General features: G+C 37.0%; 5 protein-coding genes and 1 long non-coding RNA gene across 9 annotated transcripts; 3 read left to right on the top strand and 3 right to left on the bottom strand.

Annotated features, from left to right (window-relative positions):
- Positions 1–278: 278 nt before the first annotated feature.
- On the bottom strand, positions 279–1,931 carry LOC134838441 (septin-1). Its single transcript, XM_063853974.1, has 4 exons — positions 1,828–1,931; positions 1,402–1,549; positions 1,251–1,338; positions 279–1,183 (listed from the first exon to the last, which is right to left on the bottom strand). Exons 2-4 carry the CDS (start codon positions 1,528–1,530, stop codon positions 369–371), a joined length of 1,032 nt encoding a protein of 343 aa, XP_063710044.1. The 5' UTR covers positions 1,531–1,549; positions 1,828–1,931; the 3' UTR covers positions 279–368.
- Positions 1,932–2,062: 131 nt separating this feature from the next.
- Positions 2,063–2,470, top strand: LOC134835666 (uncharacterized). The gene is made up of 2 exons (XR_010162214.1): positions 2,063–2,216; positions 2,281–2,470. It is a non-coding gene; the product is annotated as an uncharacterized LOC134835666 (long non-coding RNA).
- LOC134835657 (RNA transcription, translation and transport factor protein) lies at positions 2,444–3,365 on the bottom strand. Its single transcript, XM_063850579.1, has 2 exons — positions 3,174–3,365; positions 2,444–3,113 (listed from the first exon to the last, which is right to left on the bottom strand). Exons 1-2 carry the CDS (start codon positions 3,289–3,291, stop codon positions 2,491–2,493), a joined length of 741 nt encoding a protein of 246 aa, XP_063706649.1. The 5' UTR covers positions 3,292–3,365; the 3' UTR covers positions 2,444–2,490.
- Positions 3,366–3,717: 352 nt separating this feature from the next.
- On the top strand, positions 3,718–4,641 carry LOC134838452 (RRP15-like protein). The gene has a single exon (XM_063853986.1). It carries the CDS (start codon positions 3,824–3,826, stop codon positions 4,616–4,618), a length of 795 nt encoding a protein of 264 aa, XP_063710056.1. The 5' UTR covers positions 3,718–3,823; the 3' UTR covers positions 4,619–4,641.
- A 91-nt stretch (positions 4,642–4,732) lies between these two features.
- LOC134827483 (ribosome-binding protein 1) lies at positions 4,733–9,993 on the top strand. Of its 4 annotated transcripts, none has more exons than XM_063840152.1 (8): positions 4,733–4,771; positions 5,492–6,245; positions 6,306–7,471; positions 7,535–7,687; positions 8,018–8,104; positions 8,315–8,668; positions 8,728–8,848; positions 8,913–9,993. In XM_063840152.1, exons 2-7 carry the CDS (start codon positions 5,588–5,590, stop codon positions 8,842–8,844), a joined length of 2,535 nt encoding a protein of 844 aa, XP_063696222.1. In that variant the 5' UTR covers positions 4,733–4,771; positions 5,492–5,587; the 3' UTR covers positions 8,845–8,848; positions 8,913–9,993. The 4 variants fall into 4 exon arrangements, with proteins under 4 accessions (XP_063696222.1, XP_063696225.1, XP_063696224.1 ...); XM_063840153.1 differs by having other exon boundaries at positions 4,762–4,847; XM_063840155.1 differs by lacking the exon at positions 8,018–8,104.
- Positions 9,994–10,066: 73 nt separating this feature from the next.
- LOC134827482 (TATA-binding protein-associated factor 172) lies at positions 10,067–17,455 on the bottom strand. Its single transcript, XM_063840151.1, has 6 exons — positions 17,244–17,455; positions 16,021–16,095; positions 11,248–15,954; positions 11,047–11,187; positions 10,725–10,980; positions 10,067–10,602 (listed from the first exon to the last, which is right to left on the bottom strand). The coding sequence occupies exons 2-6, from the start codon at positions 16,029–16,031 to the stop codon at positions 10,165–10,167; spliced, it is 5,553 nt and encodes a 1,850-aa protein (XP_063696221.1). The 5' UTR covers positions 16,032–16,095; positions 17,244–17,455; the 3' UTR covers positions 10,067–10,164.
- Between the last annotated feature and the right edge of the window lie 221 nt (positions 17,456–17,676).

The raw sequence follows: 17,676 nt of genomic DNA, 5'->3' as shown, positions 1-17,676 counted from the left end.
AATTTGACTTGTATTTTTTCTTTCTTTTGTTTATTTGAGTAAAAGTATATAAGTATTTATGTGGATTAAAAAATATATTTAATGATGAGATACATATTTAATAGTTGAGTGTATATATTTTTACCTTAAATTCTACTTTAGTTATGTACCTAATAAAATATTTCATATTGGCTTTTGCTTTGAATACTAAATTTATGATTTTGTTTGTTCTTTTTGCAACTTTCGCTTCATTATTCAAGATATCGATCGACAAGCAACAGTACAATAAAAAAAAGAAGTAATGACACGCATAAGTATATTGGAAAAGAAATCTATGCTCTATATCGATTAAAATAAAGATAAAAAAAATAAATCTGACAAAAAGAAAGTTACTTAAGCTGCATTTTAGCTTGCATTTGCTCCAAAATTGCCTGCATGCGACGTAATTCAGCTTCTTTTTCTTGTAAAATACGATCTTTGTCTGTGATGGCGTCAGCTACATCGATCGGGCCCTTTTCAGTTGCCTTTCCACCACGAGCCAGGCGTTCTGACCGGTAATTCTCGTAATGAACTTCTTGGGTGACTTCCTGCAAGTCTTGCATGTGTGTGATCAACATGGTGCGCAATTTAATGAAATCACAATGTTCGGGATTCTCCACTTCAACGACGCCCCACGGATATAAACGACCACGTAATTTGCGACCCTTAACTTCGAGGACTGATGTTGAGCCACACACTGCGAATGGCACAGCTTCTTTCAACTGACGCACTTGCTCCTTGTAATCCTCGTCTTCGTCGCTGTCGCATTCGGGCAAGGTGTAAATTTTAATACCGTTCGCTTCGATTTCCTGCATTACGCGATCCTTCAATCGTTGCATCTCCTTTTTCGTAAGCACATCAGCCTTCGCAATTACAGGCACAATATTAACTTTTGTATGTAATTTTTTCATAAATTCAATGTCCAATGGCTTAAGGCCATGTCCGAAGGGTGATATGAAGTAGAAACAACAGTGGATGCGATTGTCCACAATGTTTCTGCGATTCAAGCCAGTTTCGTCGCGCAAGTAATGCTCAAACTGGTCATCGATATACTTCAAAATGGAGTTGAAGCTGTCCGAGTTGTCGATGGCGTCTCCGAATCCAGGCGTATCAACAACTGTGAGACGCAGTTTCACTCCACGCTCTTCGATCTCAACGGTAGACGCTGAAATAAAAAAAAACGTTTTACCATTTAAATCAAATCAGACATGTCATTTATCTTTCATAATTACCTTCTAATTTGACTGTCTGCTTTTGCTTTTCCGTCGCATCCAGAATAGGTCTGTCCGGATAGAGGTCAGTTAAAAAAAGGCTATTTACCTAAGTCGAAAAATTTATGTTTTAGTTTATTTAAACAAAAAAATCAAAAATTATATTAAATACCAAAGTACTCTTGCCAAGCCCACTTTCTCCGACAATCATCAATGTGAATTCGAAGCCACGTTTCACAGATTTCCGATGTACTTGATTCGGGAGGTTCGCGAACCCCACATATCCTCCACCAGATTCCATGATTGAAAGACGTTAAATGCTGAGGGAATAATTTTTTTATTAAATATTTATTTACACAGACCAATTAGTCTTTATCTGCGTCTAAACGATTGTTATTGCTCTCAAATTAATCACTCAATTGAGGAATGTTTCTTCGGTTCAGTGCAACTGTTTGAAGAACAAATAATGGGTGTGTGTACTTATGTACATGGAGTGAAAATGTTTTTACTAAATAAAGAACAACTATGAAGGTAATGTAAATATCTTCATGTCCAACAGATGCTTCAAGTGCGAAAGAGTGCAGTTTTTGTGCTTTACCTCGAATATTTTACGTCTTTATCGTCCAAAAATTAAATCTAAACTGGCACTGTAAAAAACAAAAGAACCAGACAAGCCGACTGTTTGCTCATAGGTATGCATGAAAGACTAACGACACAAGTACAACGTACATCAATTGGACTTGTGACTTTTATGAATTACCTTCTAAATAAATACTTAACGAACAAAATCGAAATGAACTATGAATTAGCAAAACCTTCAACGAGCAGTGAGTCACAAAAACAATGTAGCACAAAAAAACATTGAACAGAACGAAAACATGATTTTTGTTCGACCAAAAATGCCGGAAGAGCAATCGTCAGTTGTGGCTAAACGACACGACGAAAATTGTTTTGGATGTCGTCTAGTGTCGGGTGGTGGTCTCTTGGGTATGTTAAATTTCGGACGCAATCGGAAATGAGTTAAAGGTTTTTTTTTAAATAAAATTTGCAGGAATCGCGGCGTATCTTGTGCATCAGACTCGACAAAAGGGCAAACACAACACAAGGATATACAAAACATGTTTGATCGCAATCAGCTTCGGCTTTGCTGGGATAGGTCTCGCAAGAATATTCGACACTTACCCTTTCAAAAAGACAAGTAGTATTGAGACAAATCAAAAAATATAAATAGTTTTAATGTATTTCGATTTTTGAATGTAATCTACACACCGACTTTTCCCAGTTTGCTGTCCGTCTTTGGGTCAGCGGTGAGATTTTGAACAGTAACAATGGTTTCATTAATCAAAGTTTGCAGTTCTCGCACACTTTGGATCTGCAACAATCGTAAAATTCGCGCTCCTGTCTCCATATCCTCGTTTTCATAATTGAATCCTGCACCATCGAAAATTGGAAACGGTTTTCCTTCGGGTATTTGTTCTTTGAGTGCCTCGACACTGAAGTTATCTCTTGCCAGTCGTGCAATGCCTTGCAAAAGTACCAGATGGTCGGGATGATGGGGCATATCGAATCTCAATGCGAGATTTCGCACGCCCGCTTCAAAATCTTTGCTCGTAAAATCGAGATTATCGAAGGGATTGGTAGACTTGATTGTAGGTGCCTGGGACTGGCCCTTATTTTCAAACATATCGGCAGAGACTCCGCGATACTTATCCGCGTGATCGCCGTACTCTAGTTTTGTGGCATAGCCCAATATCCAGGAGAGTATTTCCACTTGTGTCGTAAATACCTTTGGACATCCCAAATCCTCCTTGTACTTTTCGAAAGCCTTCGTCCATTCATTTGTGTTATTGATTTCTCGGAGACCGGCTCGATCTTCTATCTTGTCTGCAACGAAAAAAAAATATTTGAGAACTATCAGATGAAAATCTCACAATCCGTACTCACAATGACGGATTTTTTGATCTTCCAGCCACAAAATTAGATTTCGGAATTCCTTTGGGTCATCAATGTTGACATTTGATGCAGAGTGGTACTCAAGAGCGGATAGCTTCGTCTTAAACATTGTAAATATCTAGATATTAAGATTAAAAAAAGATTTTTGTTGCCGATTTTAAATTGCCAAATTTGCTGATTCAAATTATTACTGAAAGGCACCATCCATTGATGACTTCGGAAGTTAAGGGGGAGGTGGAAAAGCTCTGACGAAAAAGGGTTTACGAAAAAATAATAATACGAAAAAAAAAATTTAAATTTAAGATTTTTAGACTTTCTTTCGGAATGAAATAAATTTCTTTTTTTTTCGATTCAATTGATAAATTTTTAAACCTTCTCACAAGTTTACAAAAAAAATGATCCCTAAATCAATTGAAAAACAAATAAAATCATTTAAAATTAAAATTCTCTTAAAGCTTAAGGCACTTTAATTATACATCATTACCCTCCCCTCCCCCTTCTTCGACACCATAAATGGATGATGCCCCAAAAATTTCCGCGAGATGGTTTCAAGTCGACCATGTGTATATGTTTTTGTTCCGAGTAAATAAATATAAAAGAAATAAATAAGTAAACATATAGCAATTTCGCTTTGATACATCATGAGTGGATCTTCAAGCTCTGAATCGGAGTCAGACATTGGCTCTGATGTCCATATGTCGGATGACGAGTATCCCGTGTCAGACGATAACGAGAGCATACCGGACGACGATAATTACCTGGAAGATGACCAAAAAGAATCAAGTTGGGCGAACGCGTTGAAAAAAGTCTTGAAATCCGCCAAAGATTCCCATGATGGACGGTCAAAGGTCTTGTCCAAGGCCAAAAAAATGACAGAAATCGAAAGAATAAAGGTGGAACGCAAGGGATATGGTTTCGAGATTGACGGAGAAATTAAAGCAGATGTAAGTGCTCATCATGCAAAGACGGAAGAAGCGGAAACGGTGAAGCGAATGAAGCAGCGACGAGAAATCCGCGAAAACTTGCTCAGCTTGCGCGTGAAGCCTTCCATTAATGATCGCGAGCGAGAAAAAACACTCCAAAAGATTGGCACGAAAGGTATTGTTCAACTCTTTAATGCAGTGCGTGCACAGCAAAAAGACCTCGACCTAAAGTTACAAGAAGCCGGCAAGCCTGAGTATAAACGAGAAAAAGTGCTGAAAAATGTCAAGAAAAAGACCTTTTTGGATGCCTTGATGAACGGTCCACGAGCAAAATCTGAATTTGTGGATAATCCAGTCAAAGAGGAAAACAGAAAAAGAGTCAAAAAAGAAGAGCCAGATAGCGATGACAGTGACACGCACAAGAGCATTTGGAGCGCCCTCAAGGAAGACTTTATGACGAATAACAAAAATTGGGAAAAATCAGATGATGAAGCAGCAAGTAATACAGATTAACAAATAAAAAAAAAATAATTAAAACAAATTAGTGTTTTTCAATTTTTTAAGTAGGGGTTTGTTTTCAGAGGAATTCCGATTTCGTGAAAAACATACCTTATCTTGTATTCGAGAAAAGACAGTCAAACGAATTGGAGATCGTCAAAGTATTTAGTAAGTTTAATTTTGAAAATTCGGCGTCAAAGGTCAAATTTAATTTGTGAAATAGCTTGCGTTTGATAAATAAAGGGTACGAGAACAAAAGTGCGCTAAAATTCGTGTATAAACGATGTTAATACATCGGTAATTCAACCAGATAGGTTTTCGATGACGGCGTCTCTATCCACGTCATATAGTTTTCATTCTTTAAAGGAAAATCTTATTTTTCTCATTCAATTAATCAATTGCCCAGCCACTTTGGCTTCGGTAGTGTATTTAGTTAATTATTTATGTGGTACATTACTCAATAGACGGTCGTTGTTGCCTTGTAACAAGTATCGCACCAGATTTGCACTAGAAAAAATTGATTCATACATCCTACAGACATTTCATTTCATTGTGACGATATTTCAATTGACCGACGATTACCTCATTCTTTGCGTTCTTTCTCATACTGTTTTCTCCGTAGAGCAATGAATGTATCTTTGCATTCCAAACCGGAATATTTTTGACCTTTTCGCAGGAATTTTTCGCTTTAGTTAAAATTACTAATTTTTTTGAATGGATTTTTCATTTTTTATTTTTTTTTTGTGCCGGAAAACGGGTCTTATCAATAAAATTTTAATATTTTTTTTTTGTTAAATTTTGTTGCGATAAGCTTTTTCGGGTGAACTTACAAAACTTTTTTTTTTATTTCATAATCAGTAAAATAAATACTTTTTTCATATTTTACAGACTCGCTCGCTGTCACATCTCGTGTAACTGTAAAAGAAATATCCGAATTATCTGTATCTAAATTTAATAAGTTGTCGGTAACCAAACAATGCTAAAATGTTGGATCTTCAAGTGTACGGTGTTATTTTGATAGTTGTTCTCTTTTCATTGGGCTCCATCCTGTTGATCAGCAAATTGCCGCGTGGCAAGACCTTTGACGAAATGTTGGAGGAACAGCGGCAATTCAAGGCCCAACTGCTAGCTGCCTCGAGCCAAAGCGAGAAGGCCGCTAGCGGCAACAAAAAGGACAACAACAAGAACAACAATAACAAAAAGGGAAAGAATCAGCAGAAAAAGGGAGGAGGCAAAAAGTCACCAGCGGTTGTGAATAAGCCGAAACAGGAAACTGAAGAATCGGCTGCAGAGGTTGAAAGTGATACGGATTCAGATCGCTCGGGACCCGAAACATCGCCAATACATACGAACAAGAGCAAGAGAGACGTCAATGTGGACTTTATTGAGACTGAAGCATTTCCACTTGCTGATCATATTCCAGCCAAAAACGCCAACAAAGGCAAGAAGAATAAGAAGGGCGGAATTTTGGTCAACAAATCCGAGCACCCATTGGTCAGTTCCGAAATGGTTGCGGAAGAGGCCAATCATTTTGTTGAGCTACATCCCAGGGATGCCGTAGAAATTCATCGTTTGCAAAGTTTGGAGGAGGCTAACGAGGCAACGTTGCACAAAAATACGCGCAACTTCAAGGATAAGAAAGGTAAAACATTTTTAATTTGATAAAAATACCTCAGTGTTAATAATGTCTTTCAATCAACAGGTCGCAAATACACTCCACCAATCTCTCCAGTCAACCAAATTAAGGACAACAAGTTGGCCGAAGAAGCCGAATCTACTGCAATTGCCGAACAACCAGCACCAGTTAAAGAAAAGCACTCCAAGAAAAAGAAGGCTGAATCTGTTGCCGCAGCAGTCCATGTCCCTTCCAAGGACACGAGCGATTTCCATCATCAACAATTCGACGAAGACACTGTTCGTACAGTTTTGAAGACTTTGCGTAGCGCCGAATTGACACGCAACGAAATCCAAATCTTGATTGATTTTTTGCTGAACAAGCAACATGATACCACAGCAAAAGATCCCACTGAATGGACTGAAGGCAAGTCTGATGTCATGCAAAAGTTGAAGAAGCAACTACAAGAGAAAGAAAAGCAATTGTTGGACGAGCAGGAGGCTTCCAATGCCTTCCAAGCGAAACTACGGGAATTGCGCTCAGAGATCAATGCTGAAAAGTCCAACTTCAATGCGACCATTAAGCATCACATTGAAGAGCTGAACAACAAGAAGAAAGAATTGCAAAACATCTCGTCAGAGCTTCATTACTCTAAAGAAAAACATAATGCAGAAAAGGTGGCTTTGAGTCAACAATTGCAACAATTACAGTCCAAATTTATGCAAATGAAGGGCGAAACTGGCGCATCACAAGAAGCCATTCAAAAGTACCAACAACTTGCCGTCCAACATGAACAACTAAAACAGGAACTCATCGACCGCAATACCGTTCTTGCAGAACTGCAACGCCGCGAGAATGAGCAACGTCAATTTGTCGATGGCTTGCAAAAAACTCTGGCTGATCGCGAACAGAAAATCGGAGAATTCGATAGGGTCTGCAAACAGAAAGACGAACAGTTGAAATTCCTCGACAGTAAGTCGCACCAAGAGCAACAAGTACTACGTGCTGAACTGGAAAAACAACGACTAGCACTAGAGCAACTAAAACACCAATTGGCTGAGGCCCAGTCCAAAACCGCTAACCTAAATCACTTGGATGACGCAAGCAAAGTTGAGATGAAAAATCTGCAAAATGCCTTAGATTCGTCACGCAAAGAATTGAATAGCTATAAGACACAATACCAAGAAGCAACGCAAGAGCTCAACGATCTTAAGCAGAAATCAGATAAGACGTCCTCAGAAACAGTAGTACAGGTAAGTAAAATAATTCAAATGAATTATTCATCTGAACAAAAACCATTTTTTTTATTTTTGCAGATTACTGAAATGAAAACTATTATTGGAAACTTGAAAACAAACTTGATTGAAAAAGAAAACAAACTTGATGAATACGAAACGCTAATAAAGCGACTAAAGCACGAAGAAGACGTTTTGCGCAGCGAGTTAGACGAACAAAAGACGAAAAACAATGTAAGATGACATTTTATTTATTTTGTTCATTTTTGATCATTTTGATGTGATCATTATTGTAAATAGTATCTACCCGCATGTCTAATAACTTTTATACTGACTCTTTAAATGCTGTATTGATTCATGCTAATGCGGTTGCCTTAATTTTTTCAATCAAATATATAAATTTCATACAAATACGCAAAGTTATTTGTCGAAAAGTTATTCCAAGGTTTAAATCATTAAATTATCCTAAAATCCTTATAATCCAAGACAACATGATCACATTTCCAAAATGTCATAACTGTCGCAAACAAATTAAATGGACATTATTCTTCGTACTTCATTTAGGATTTACGAACGAAGAACTGGAAACTAATTGAAGCGTTACAAGCTGCTCAAAATAGTTATAAGAGTCCTAGTAGAAATAATCAAGTTGTAAGTTATACCTTTTTATGGATGTTTGTTTAACAGCTAAACTAATGGGCTTATAAGGGTTTTCTCTCTTGCTTTTTTGGGCGGTTTATGAACGCTTTATACATACTTTAAATAATTTATTTTAAACCTTACCAACAAATTTTTTGTATATAAAAGCAAAGTATATGTTACGAATACAGAAAGTAACTTTTTTTTTTAATTTTTCCACAGGATTCTGCAACACGGGCAGCTGAAACAAATATCGAACAAATTATTGCCGACGAACAGAATCGAACGAAGGAGACGTTAGTAAAACTCATACCGGAATTGCCATCTAATGGTCCAACAGAATTCAACAAATGGTTAGAGTTTACAACTAGTTTCCTTAAGAAAAAATTAGCAGCATCTACACAAAATAGTAGTAGTAATAGTAGTAAAGTAAATAATTCTCACATGAATGGAAATGAATCAATTAGTAGCAGCACTTTTTCAAGTGATACCAATAACTGTAGTGAGGCATTGTTGTTGCAGAATGCTCAATTGCAAAAATCATTAGATGACTACAAAAATATTGTTGCTGATACGGTAAGTTTTGAAAAATTATTTTTTTCATTGTTTGATCTTATTTTTCTTTTTTTTTGTAGGAAAAAGTCTTACGAAACCTTGAGGCCAAAGTAACCGAAAGGGATTCATATTGGCAGGCGGTAGTTCAATCAAAGGAAGACGAGATTTTGATCCTCAAAAATACTGCACAATCATGAGCTGGTATGTTTTTGAATAAAAAGAAAGAATTAAAAAAACTCAATGGGTCGTTTTTTACGAATTGCAGGTCTTCTCCATAATGAAAATTAGACATCTGATAAAATTATAAGTAAAATTAAATCACTATTATTATTATTAAAGTAACTATCAACCGTAATAAATGTTTAATTACAATGGAATAGCTAATAATAGGAAACAATTCAAGCTAATTTAAGAATAAAGTGCATATAACTTGTAACCGTCATTTAAAATTAAAAGAAAAAAACTACCTAAACCTACCTATTTATATTTTATAAAAAATACTTTACAATCAATATTAAAGAACAAATACAAAAAGTTATTATTTTCAAGACATTTGAACTTTATATGTTTAAAATTTATATGTTAAAATCGGTAATATTAGCAGTGAGAACAAATAAAATATGTTTCTTTTAATTACACTACCCCATAATAATATACATGTAATAAATTAATATAAAAGGATAAACAAAAGGACAGCACATAATAATTCCTATACTTACAAACTTCAGTATTTTCTCAACATTTATCTGCCCAAGTGCTAAATACAGTTTCCCTCACTCAATATGAAAAAGCTATTATTATATGTAGGTAAAAATAAGAAATTTTTTAAAAATGCCCATCGTTTTATATACTCAAAAGTAAATTCTATGAAGTATCAACACTACTTAACTAGAAGAAAAAAAAAACAATACAAAAATCTATTTCGCAATGATAATTCAAAAGTGATAAGAAATAAGACCTTATATTTTTTCCTGCTTAAATCTCTTACTTATCTTTTCTCATTTACATCAAATAAGCGTGCAATAAATGTAAAATGCATACCTATATATAACCATTAATGAGAAACTGAAAAATAAATTATTACATTAACAGAAACATGAGGTAAACTCTAGTACGTATTGTACATAACAAAGACAACTAAAATACAGCAAATAAGATGGCTAACTTGATGAAAATGATAAAGATGCAAGTAAAACAGTTAAATTAAATTCCATTAATATCATATTCGTGGAGAGAATAACAAACGAAAATAAATAAGAGAAATGCATAAATATGTAACGGACATTATTAAAGTAGAAAAGAAACTGATTAATAAAAAAAATAAATAAAAAAACAATATTTAAATACTACACTTAATAGAAAAAAAGTCGGACAATCCTTCATGAACTCCCCATAAAGAAAAACTGGTGTAATTTGGTTATTTATTTTCTAAAAATGTTTTATTTTAAAAAGATTGAGTAAATTGTAATACAAAAGAAAACGATGGATACAAAATCTTGCGTGAAATATTTTTTTTTTTACTTATTTAAAGTTTTGATGAAAGACGACAAATCGTATTCCTCTTGATATTGTTGATCCTCCCAGAGCTCAGGCAAATTTTCCATCATATGTTTTACTGATGTATGATTTCTTGCATTGTCGCCACGAGTTTTTTCTTGTTGTTGTTTTTGGTCCGATAAGCTAAACAGATCCAACAATTGATCCGTTCCCATGGTTTCCATTGACGCATTTTCATCACTTACTACCGTATTGGCTGTAAGTAATTTGAACTTTTGTAGTCCCATGATCTTTTCCTCCAGTGATTTTCTCGTGATAAGACGATATACATTCACTACTTTCTTTTGTCCTATACGATGAGCGCGATCCATAGCTTGCAAATCTTTCATAGGGTTCCAATCGTGCTCCACAAATATTACTGTGTCAGCTCCAGTTAAATTAAGACCTAAGCCACCGACCTAATGAATTTTGAGAAAATGCGTTTTAAAAAACTTTGCAAGGCTGCTTTAAATTTTTTGAATGATGTGGACAAGAATTTAAAAAATGACAAAAAAATAACTTTATTCTAAAGCAACTTTACCTGTGTGGTTAGTAGTAAAACATCAATGCTAGGATCACTGTTAAATTTGGTGACAATTGAGTGACGTAGATTGGCCGGAACACTTCCATCTAATCGCAAATAAGTGACTGAGGGCAAGTGTTTTTTGAGAAGATCGTTTTCAATTATGTCTAACATGGCTTTTAGTTGACAAAATATCAAAGCTCTATGTTGATTTACAATATTGACGGATGTTTCATCTTCGTTAGCTCCGATTCCGCAGTCTAGTAACAATTGCCTATACAAGAAAATTACATTTTTTATGGGCTTTTAATAACATTAAGCGTAAACAGAAAATACTCACTTCAATGCAGGAAGCTTGGCAGAATGTTCGATGTTGTCCAATGATCCATTTTTCTTTCTCAAATCTTCCACAATGCTTTTGAACTCTGGGTGATTGGCATTCAATACGAGTTTTGGATGATTACAAACATTTTGAAGGTACCTAAAAAATATTGATTCTATACCATTGACTTCCTTTAGTACACCGTTAATCGCTACTCACCTTAAGGCTTGGAATATATGAGTTTTCTTCTTTATCTGGGATCCATCAATATTGTCCAAACAATCCCGAATATCTACATCCAAATGCTCCTTACTAAAGTCCTCATAGAGGCGTTCTTGCAACGGACTTAGTTCGCAAAGTAAATCTTGTGTTATCTTAGGAGGCAAATCTGTCAAAACATCTTCCTTGACACGTCTCAAGAGGAATGGTAAAACTTGCCGGTGCAAAGCTTCCATTGCCAAGGCTCCAGCTTCCTGTTCTTTTGCGGAGCTCTTTGGATCGCGACTCGCAAGAATTGGTCGGCTAAAACGACTCATGAATTGTTTCTCAGTAGACAAAAATCCGGGCATAAGGAAATCAAACAAACTCCACAACTCCAATACGTTATTTTGAATTGGTGTACCCGACAATATCAAACGATGATTTGCCACGATTTGCTTAATTGCCTTCGAGCACTTGGTTTTGCCGTTTTTGATGGTATGCCCCTCATCTAAAATACAATAATTCCACTGGATGTTTGAGAAAAAATCAATATCCTTTCGGACAATGTCGTACGAAGCAACAACGAGATTGTGTGTCTTAAGCATTGTCCGCATCCGTTCACGTTCGAGCGGTAAGCCAGCATAGTGCATTGGTTTCAAATATTTCTCCGAGATAAATTTGTTTATTTCAAATACCCAATGTCCGGTAAGCGTTGGCGGTGATATGACCAAACTTGGTAGTGGCGCTTCTTTAGCCTCGGATCGATGGTGATGATCACCAGCAAGAATACAAATAGCTTGAAGAGTCTTTCCCAAGCCCATATCATCGCACAAAATACCATGAAGCTTATATTGATTCAAGAACCACAACCAATTGACACCGGCTTGTTGGTAGCTACGCAATTCTGCTTTGATGGGAACGGGCATCTTGAATTCCGGAATCGATTTGGGCGAGAACAAGTATTCGAGGAATTCTTTGTCTTTCAGTTTGCGCGTCTTCAAATCTTCCGACAGAGGAGTAATTGCATCCAAGGGCATGAGCTGAATAAGTGTAGCAAAGCTTTGCGTACAAATTAATCGAACTTGCTCATCAGGATCACTCATGCGTCCCAAAAGGGGTACAATCAATAAAACTACGTATGGCACAATATCTAATTGGAGCTTGTTGACAATGCAAGCAATTGCCTCTGCCGCACCTTGCCGCTTAACGACATTCTCAATCGCTGATAAATAAGGAATCACGTCGTTGACAATAACGGCCATTGTTCGCGGTGCATCCACGAATGCCAAAGTAGCTAAGCAACGTGAAACTAAATGCCGAATCGCTTTCAGTGGATGGTATACGAGAATGGCTAGTTTGGAAGTCAAACCAAATAATTTTTCGTGCAAAGAACTGTGTATGCTCGAAGCTACTGTCTCAATAAGATGTAAATTGGTAATGAGAGTGTTTATTTCCTCATTTGGTCCACACAACGTTGAAAAACATTTCTCAACATAGTCAGTGCAAACTTTTTGCTCGATAAAGTCAAATAATAGTGCCCACAATACTTCCAACTTTTTGGGCAGATCACCAGCAAAATGAATACAGATGTAGGACAACGTGTAACTAGCACCGATTCGCTGCATACAGTTTTGCTTATTTTTGTTGTCGCTTTTGCTAAATGTATCATCATTTACATCACTTACTCCAGATATTGAAGGGCGACCACTTCGCGCTGCACCATTTGGCATATCTTTTGTGGTAATCTTTGGTGTTTGCGATGCTGCAAGAAGTAAAACTCCATGATACGGATTATCCGTGGGGCTTTTGGGATCAAATTCCGATATTGGCTTCAATGTTGTCGGAATTTGTGGTGTGAAGTCTGGATCGCATTTCAGGATGGTGCATAAACTTGTTATAATCTTCGAATTGGGACAGGGACTCTTGTCTGCCACTTGGTCGATAAGAAGTGCAAGATTTTCACCGGCCAACTTCTGAAGAATCTCGCTATTCTCTCGTTTGATTGCTTCTAGTAGTGGTTTTACGTATGGAGCAAACTTTTCGCCAGGCAGTCCCTTTAAATTTATAATGGCTCCCGAAAGTATTGCTTGTGTTGTAATATTCAGTGAATTCTGTTCCTGACTCGTAGTCAGATATGAGGCGTACAAATTCTTTCTTCGATCTTCCAATGTTTCTGCTACCTTTGCTTTCAGGTTGAAGGTTTGCCTTAGATTTTCAGTCAAGTTTGTTGATAAGCTCAGAATTTGATCGAGCGTCAATACTGGACTGGCATCTAGTTCCGCAAATTGTATTTTGTATTGTTTCAGTGTAGCTAAAAAGTCTTTTGCTTCTTGAAGGAGTCGCGTAAAAAGTATGGCCACCTCGTCGTAATATACGTATTCAATGAGACAATGTCTCAACTTTTCTAGTAACTGAGGTGGTGCTGGACATGCTTTTTCATCGTTTTTGGCCCAAAACGTTACCACAAGTGCACTAATCATGCGCTGAAGGGCAGAGCGAGATCCCAAGTATCCAGACAGCACGTTGACGTAGCACTGTATTGGGTTTTCAATGTCTTTGGTATACGTGACCCCGGGTGCTGGCATGACTAGGTATTTCGAAAGGATGCCGAGCATTCTGCAGGCGCGGAATCGAGCTCTAATGACGTTTTTTTCACGAACTTCAATAGGCACACTCTCACTTCCACCAAGATAGAATTTTGCCTGCACTCGTACCATGTTGTCTAGCAAATCGTGTGGCTTGTTTTTCTTTTCTCGCACTACTTGAACATTTTTAATTGGAACTAATTGACTTTGGTCGAACGCTAAACGTGCTGGTTGCATCGCCAGGCAAAACCAACATGACACAAAGGGACAAGCGGCATGCAATAAAGCAGTTAGGTCTGCATTGTTTACAATGTTTGACCAAACATCCTCCACCAAGTTCTGCACATCCTCAACATGTTCTACGAGGACTCTTTGATAAAGTTGGCGCAATACCTCTTGTACAAGTTCGAATGGCCATAATTTGACAGAATTTACAATCATAGTAACACAAAAATTCTTCGTGCCCGTTCCATTGGACGGTGCCTTCGGATCGGAATTAGTAAGATGAACGGGATCAGTGAGAGTCTTTAGTGTTTGGAGAGTAGATTTGCGAACGGAGGTACTACTGTGACTCAAAAATGGAAATAATCTCGGGATGAGATTGGTAAATGCGCTTCCTTGAATGCTGTTTGACACACCAGGTAAACTTAAGATTGCAGCTAAGAGTCCCATAAAACTATTACAAGCCGTAGTAAGTTCATCTTGATCCAAGAGTAAATCCCATATTTTAGATAGGATCTGAGCTAGTCTGGATAGCGACAATTGTTTCGGCAAATGATTCGCAATGGGAATGAGCGTTGAAGCACATACCGCAGCCACATCATCAACGGGATCTTCTAGTCCTTTCAATATGTGATTGAGAATAAGCGGTAGATAGTCCAAAATTAAATCTTCTCGAACAACTACTAAATACTTCAATCCCAGAAGGCCAGCATGTCGAACCTCCCACGCTTCTTGCTCCGTAAATTTCAGAAGTGTTTCTACTGCTTTCATTACCTTGGCGGCACGCATGTCCTTTAATACAGTTCCCAATGCTTGCGCACAGGTTTCACGGACAGGCGCTACAACTTGATCCGACACAAAGTCACCAAATCGATCCAATGCCAAGACACACAAAAGTCGCAAGAGCGCATCTTCAAGCCACGAATGATGGTGTTCTTCCATTTCTTCTCTCGTCATAGTAGTACTTTTGCCGGCACCACTAATGTGTCCCTTTAAGAGTTCCCTCAAAGCGGTCGCAGAACCATGTCTTATCTCCCACTTGGGATTAAACAAATCAACAAAGAGTTTGGAGCAAAATGTCTCCAGGGGCCAGTCAACGGCATTTCCCCAAGAGCCAGTGGCATCGGGCACTGGCTCGCTAGTCACAAGTTCCATCTTTATTTCGGCCTTTGAACGTTTTCGTTCTGGCTCGTCTGAATTCATGCTGCTACAAGAACTCCGTCGACTAGAAGGACTTGGCGTTGGCATTGCTGTGCTTGCTGATGACGTCGAGGACGATGACGTCAACTGAATTTGACGAGCTTTTCGTTTCGCTCGGTTGATTTCGCGACAACTAAGTGGCTGCTGTTGATCCAAATTTAACATTTGTTCAACCGGTATGTGGTACTCAAAGGCAATATTAGAAGTTATCGGTGCCGATTTTGGTGTCATGTCTTCGAGTGTAATAAGTTCATCTATTTGGATGCCACTATTTAAACACAATTTTTCACTCAACAAAGCACGTTGTCGGAGTAACCGTTCTTTCAGATCGCCATCATTCTCTTCAATTGTATCGAATTCGGTACCTTCGGAGCCAAGTAAACGGGCCCCCTTACTCAAAACTGAATCAAGATCAAAGTTTTCAAATGTTAGTCTCGTATTTTCGTACTTCTCCGTGATTCTATTGTGCTCCATTTTTACGGGAGACGCACACGGTTTTGGATCCCAGATAGGAACATTTTCTAATATTGCTTGTATGGCAAAGGCAGCTGCTACTCGAGTATCCCAAGTATTGCTATGCAGGTATCCTATTGTTCTGTTTAGTAAGTTGTGCAGTTCGTGCGGATGGAGCTTCTGAACTTCGCCGATTTGACGAGATGCCGCTTTACGTGTAACCGCTGCCGAACCGCTCTCCAAAAGAATGAATAATCTGTCGAGTCTGAAACGATGAAAGAGAAATATTCTTTGTTGCCTGATAATCCAACAAAATTACTTTTATACAGACCTTGATGTCATCGTTTCGCCAATATGGTTTTATTCTGATGAAATCAAGTGTAAGATAGACTGCGATATTCTAGAGCTGAAAATAGAAAAAGATTTAGTTGTTTGGAAAATTTCTCAATTCTGCTCAAATTTTAAATAATGCACTTCCGATCGCATTCAAAATAATTAGAATCCGGTAATTTGTAATTCAAAATTACTATCTATTGTCTTATCATCCGGCATTGTTAATTATATCAATATTCATTTACACACCCATTGTATAATAGGTATTTAGAACTTATTAAACGAGAAGCTTTCATATAAAAGCCAACTTCTAAATAGCATGGATGAAGTATTTTGGGCTAAAAGTACCGTAAAAGTTCTTTCTACATTTGTGAACGAGAAAATTATACTGATTATCAACCTTGGATTCCGAAAAACAATAGTAAATACGTATATCTCACTCTATAATGATGAAAAGCTCGAAACATAGTTAGATGAAAGAAAGCTCAAGATACCAGATGTGAATAGAAAACAGTGAATAGTAAACAAAGCGTTCGCTTTACGCCAAACACGTTTCTTATATTTCAAAGCTAAATAATATTTTTTTTATTTCACACTTTTTTTTTTAACTATTTTAATATTTCATGTTTGATTCGTGTAAAATGATTTGCTCTCAATTGTACTCTCTTAGTATTTATGCATATTGATCTCATGTATTTATGTGCGAAGAGCTTGGGCCTTTGTTATTTTATTTTTGTTTGCTACTTTTCACCATCAAAACTTAATTGATCGATCCACGCATTTTCAAGATAAGCTTGTTGAACGATAAATAAATATATAAAGTTCTAACTTGCGAACAGAGAGCACTAAGACACGCTTCATAGAAATTTTCAGTAATTCATCAACTTTTTTTTTATTACCTATTTACCGAACAAGCAATTCTAAAAAATTGTAAGACCTTTCAAACTGGTAAATAAATCAATACCACGAAACATTAAACACACACTAAAGCAAAAGTTATTTTTATTGTAGGTACGTAGCAGTACCTACCAAAATTAGAAAATTGATTTTTGCTTAATTAAGGTCTTTCGCAATCCAGAAAGGCATGAATAATTCAGTGGAATTGAGCAGATGCCTTTGATTCATTTTACTTATTTTAAGCATGGTGCAGCTTGATATGAGAAAAATGGATGGCGACATAAGTATGAAGTTTCAAATGTCGAGGTGTCGAACTTCACTCACTTTATCTTTGCTCCTTTGTTTATGCATTTCTAAGTAGTTTCACTTTGTTCAAACACTACTTGGCACTGTTTTATGCGGTAATGAACTTATTCCACTGCGTTTTTTAATCTGACCCGTACAAATCTATGTAGAACTTTTGCGACAGGCTCCAAGATACGAATTTTTCGCTCGAAGTTTCTCATCTTTCACCGATGGCGTTTCTTTTATACTGATGGGCTTTGAACCCGACAGCGGGCTTTTTGTTCAGTCTGGGCTGAGTCGGCTGAAAGTGATACTGTTATAAGTGAGGATCGTAGCTGGATTTTGAAAAAAAATTAGTGTGCACTGGAGGTTGGTAACTGGATTTTTAAAAAAATAGTGTGTTCGAGGAGGCGAGTAACTTGGATTTTTAAAAAAATTAGTGTGTTCGAGGAGGCGAGTAACTTGGATTTTT

Source organism: Culicoides brevitarsis, chromosome 1 (assembly GCF_036172545.1).
Source record: "Culicoides brevitarsis isolate CSIRO-B50_1 chromosome 1, AGI_CSIRO_Cbre_v1, whole genome shotgun sequence".
Taxonomy (NCBI): Eukaryota; Metazoa; Arthropoda; class Insecta; order Diptera; family Ceratopogonidae; genus Culicoides; species Culicoides brevitarsis.
Note: the sequence above shows the minus strand (reverse complement) of the source record. Positions and strands in the feature narration are given on the sequence as shown.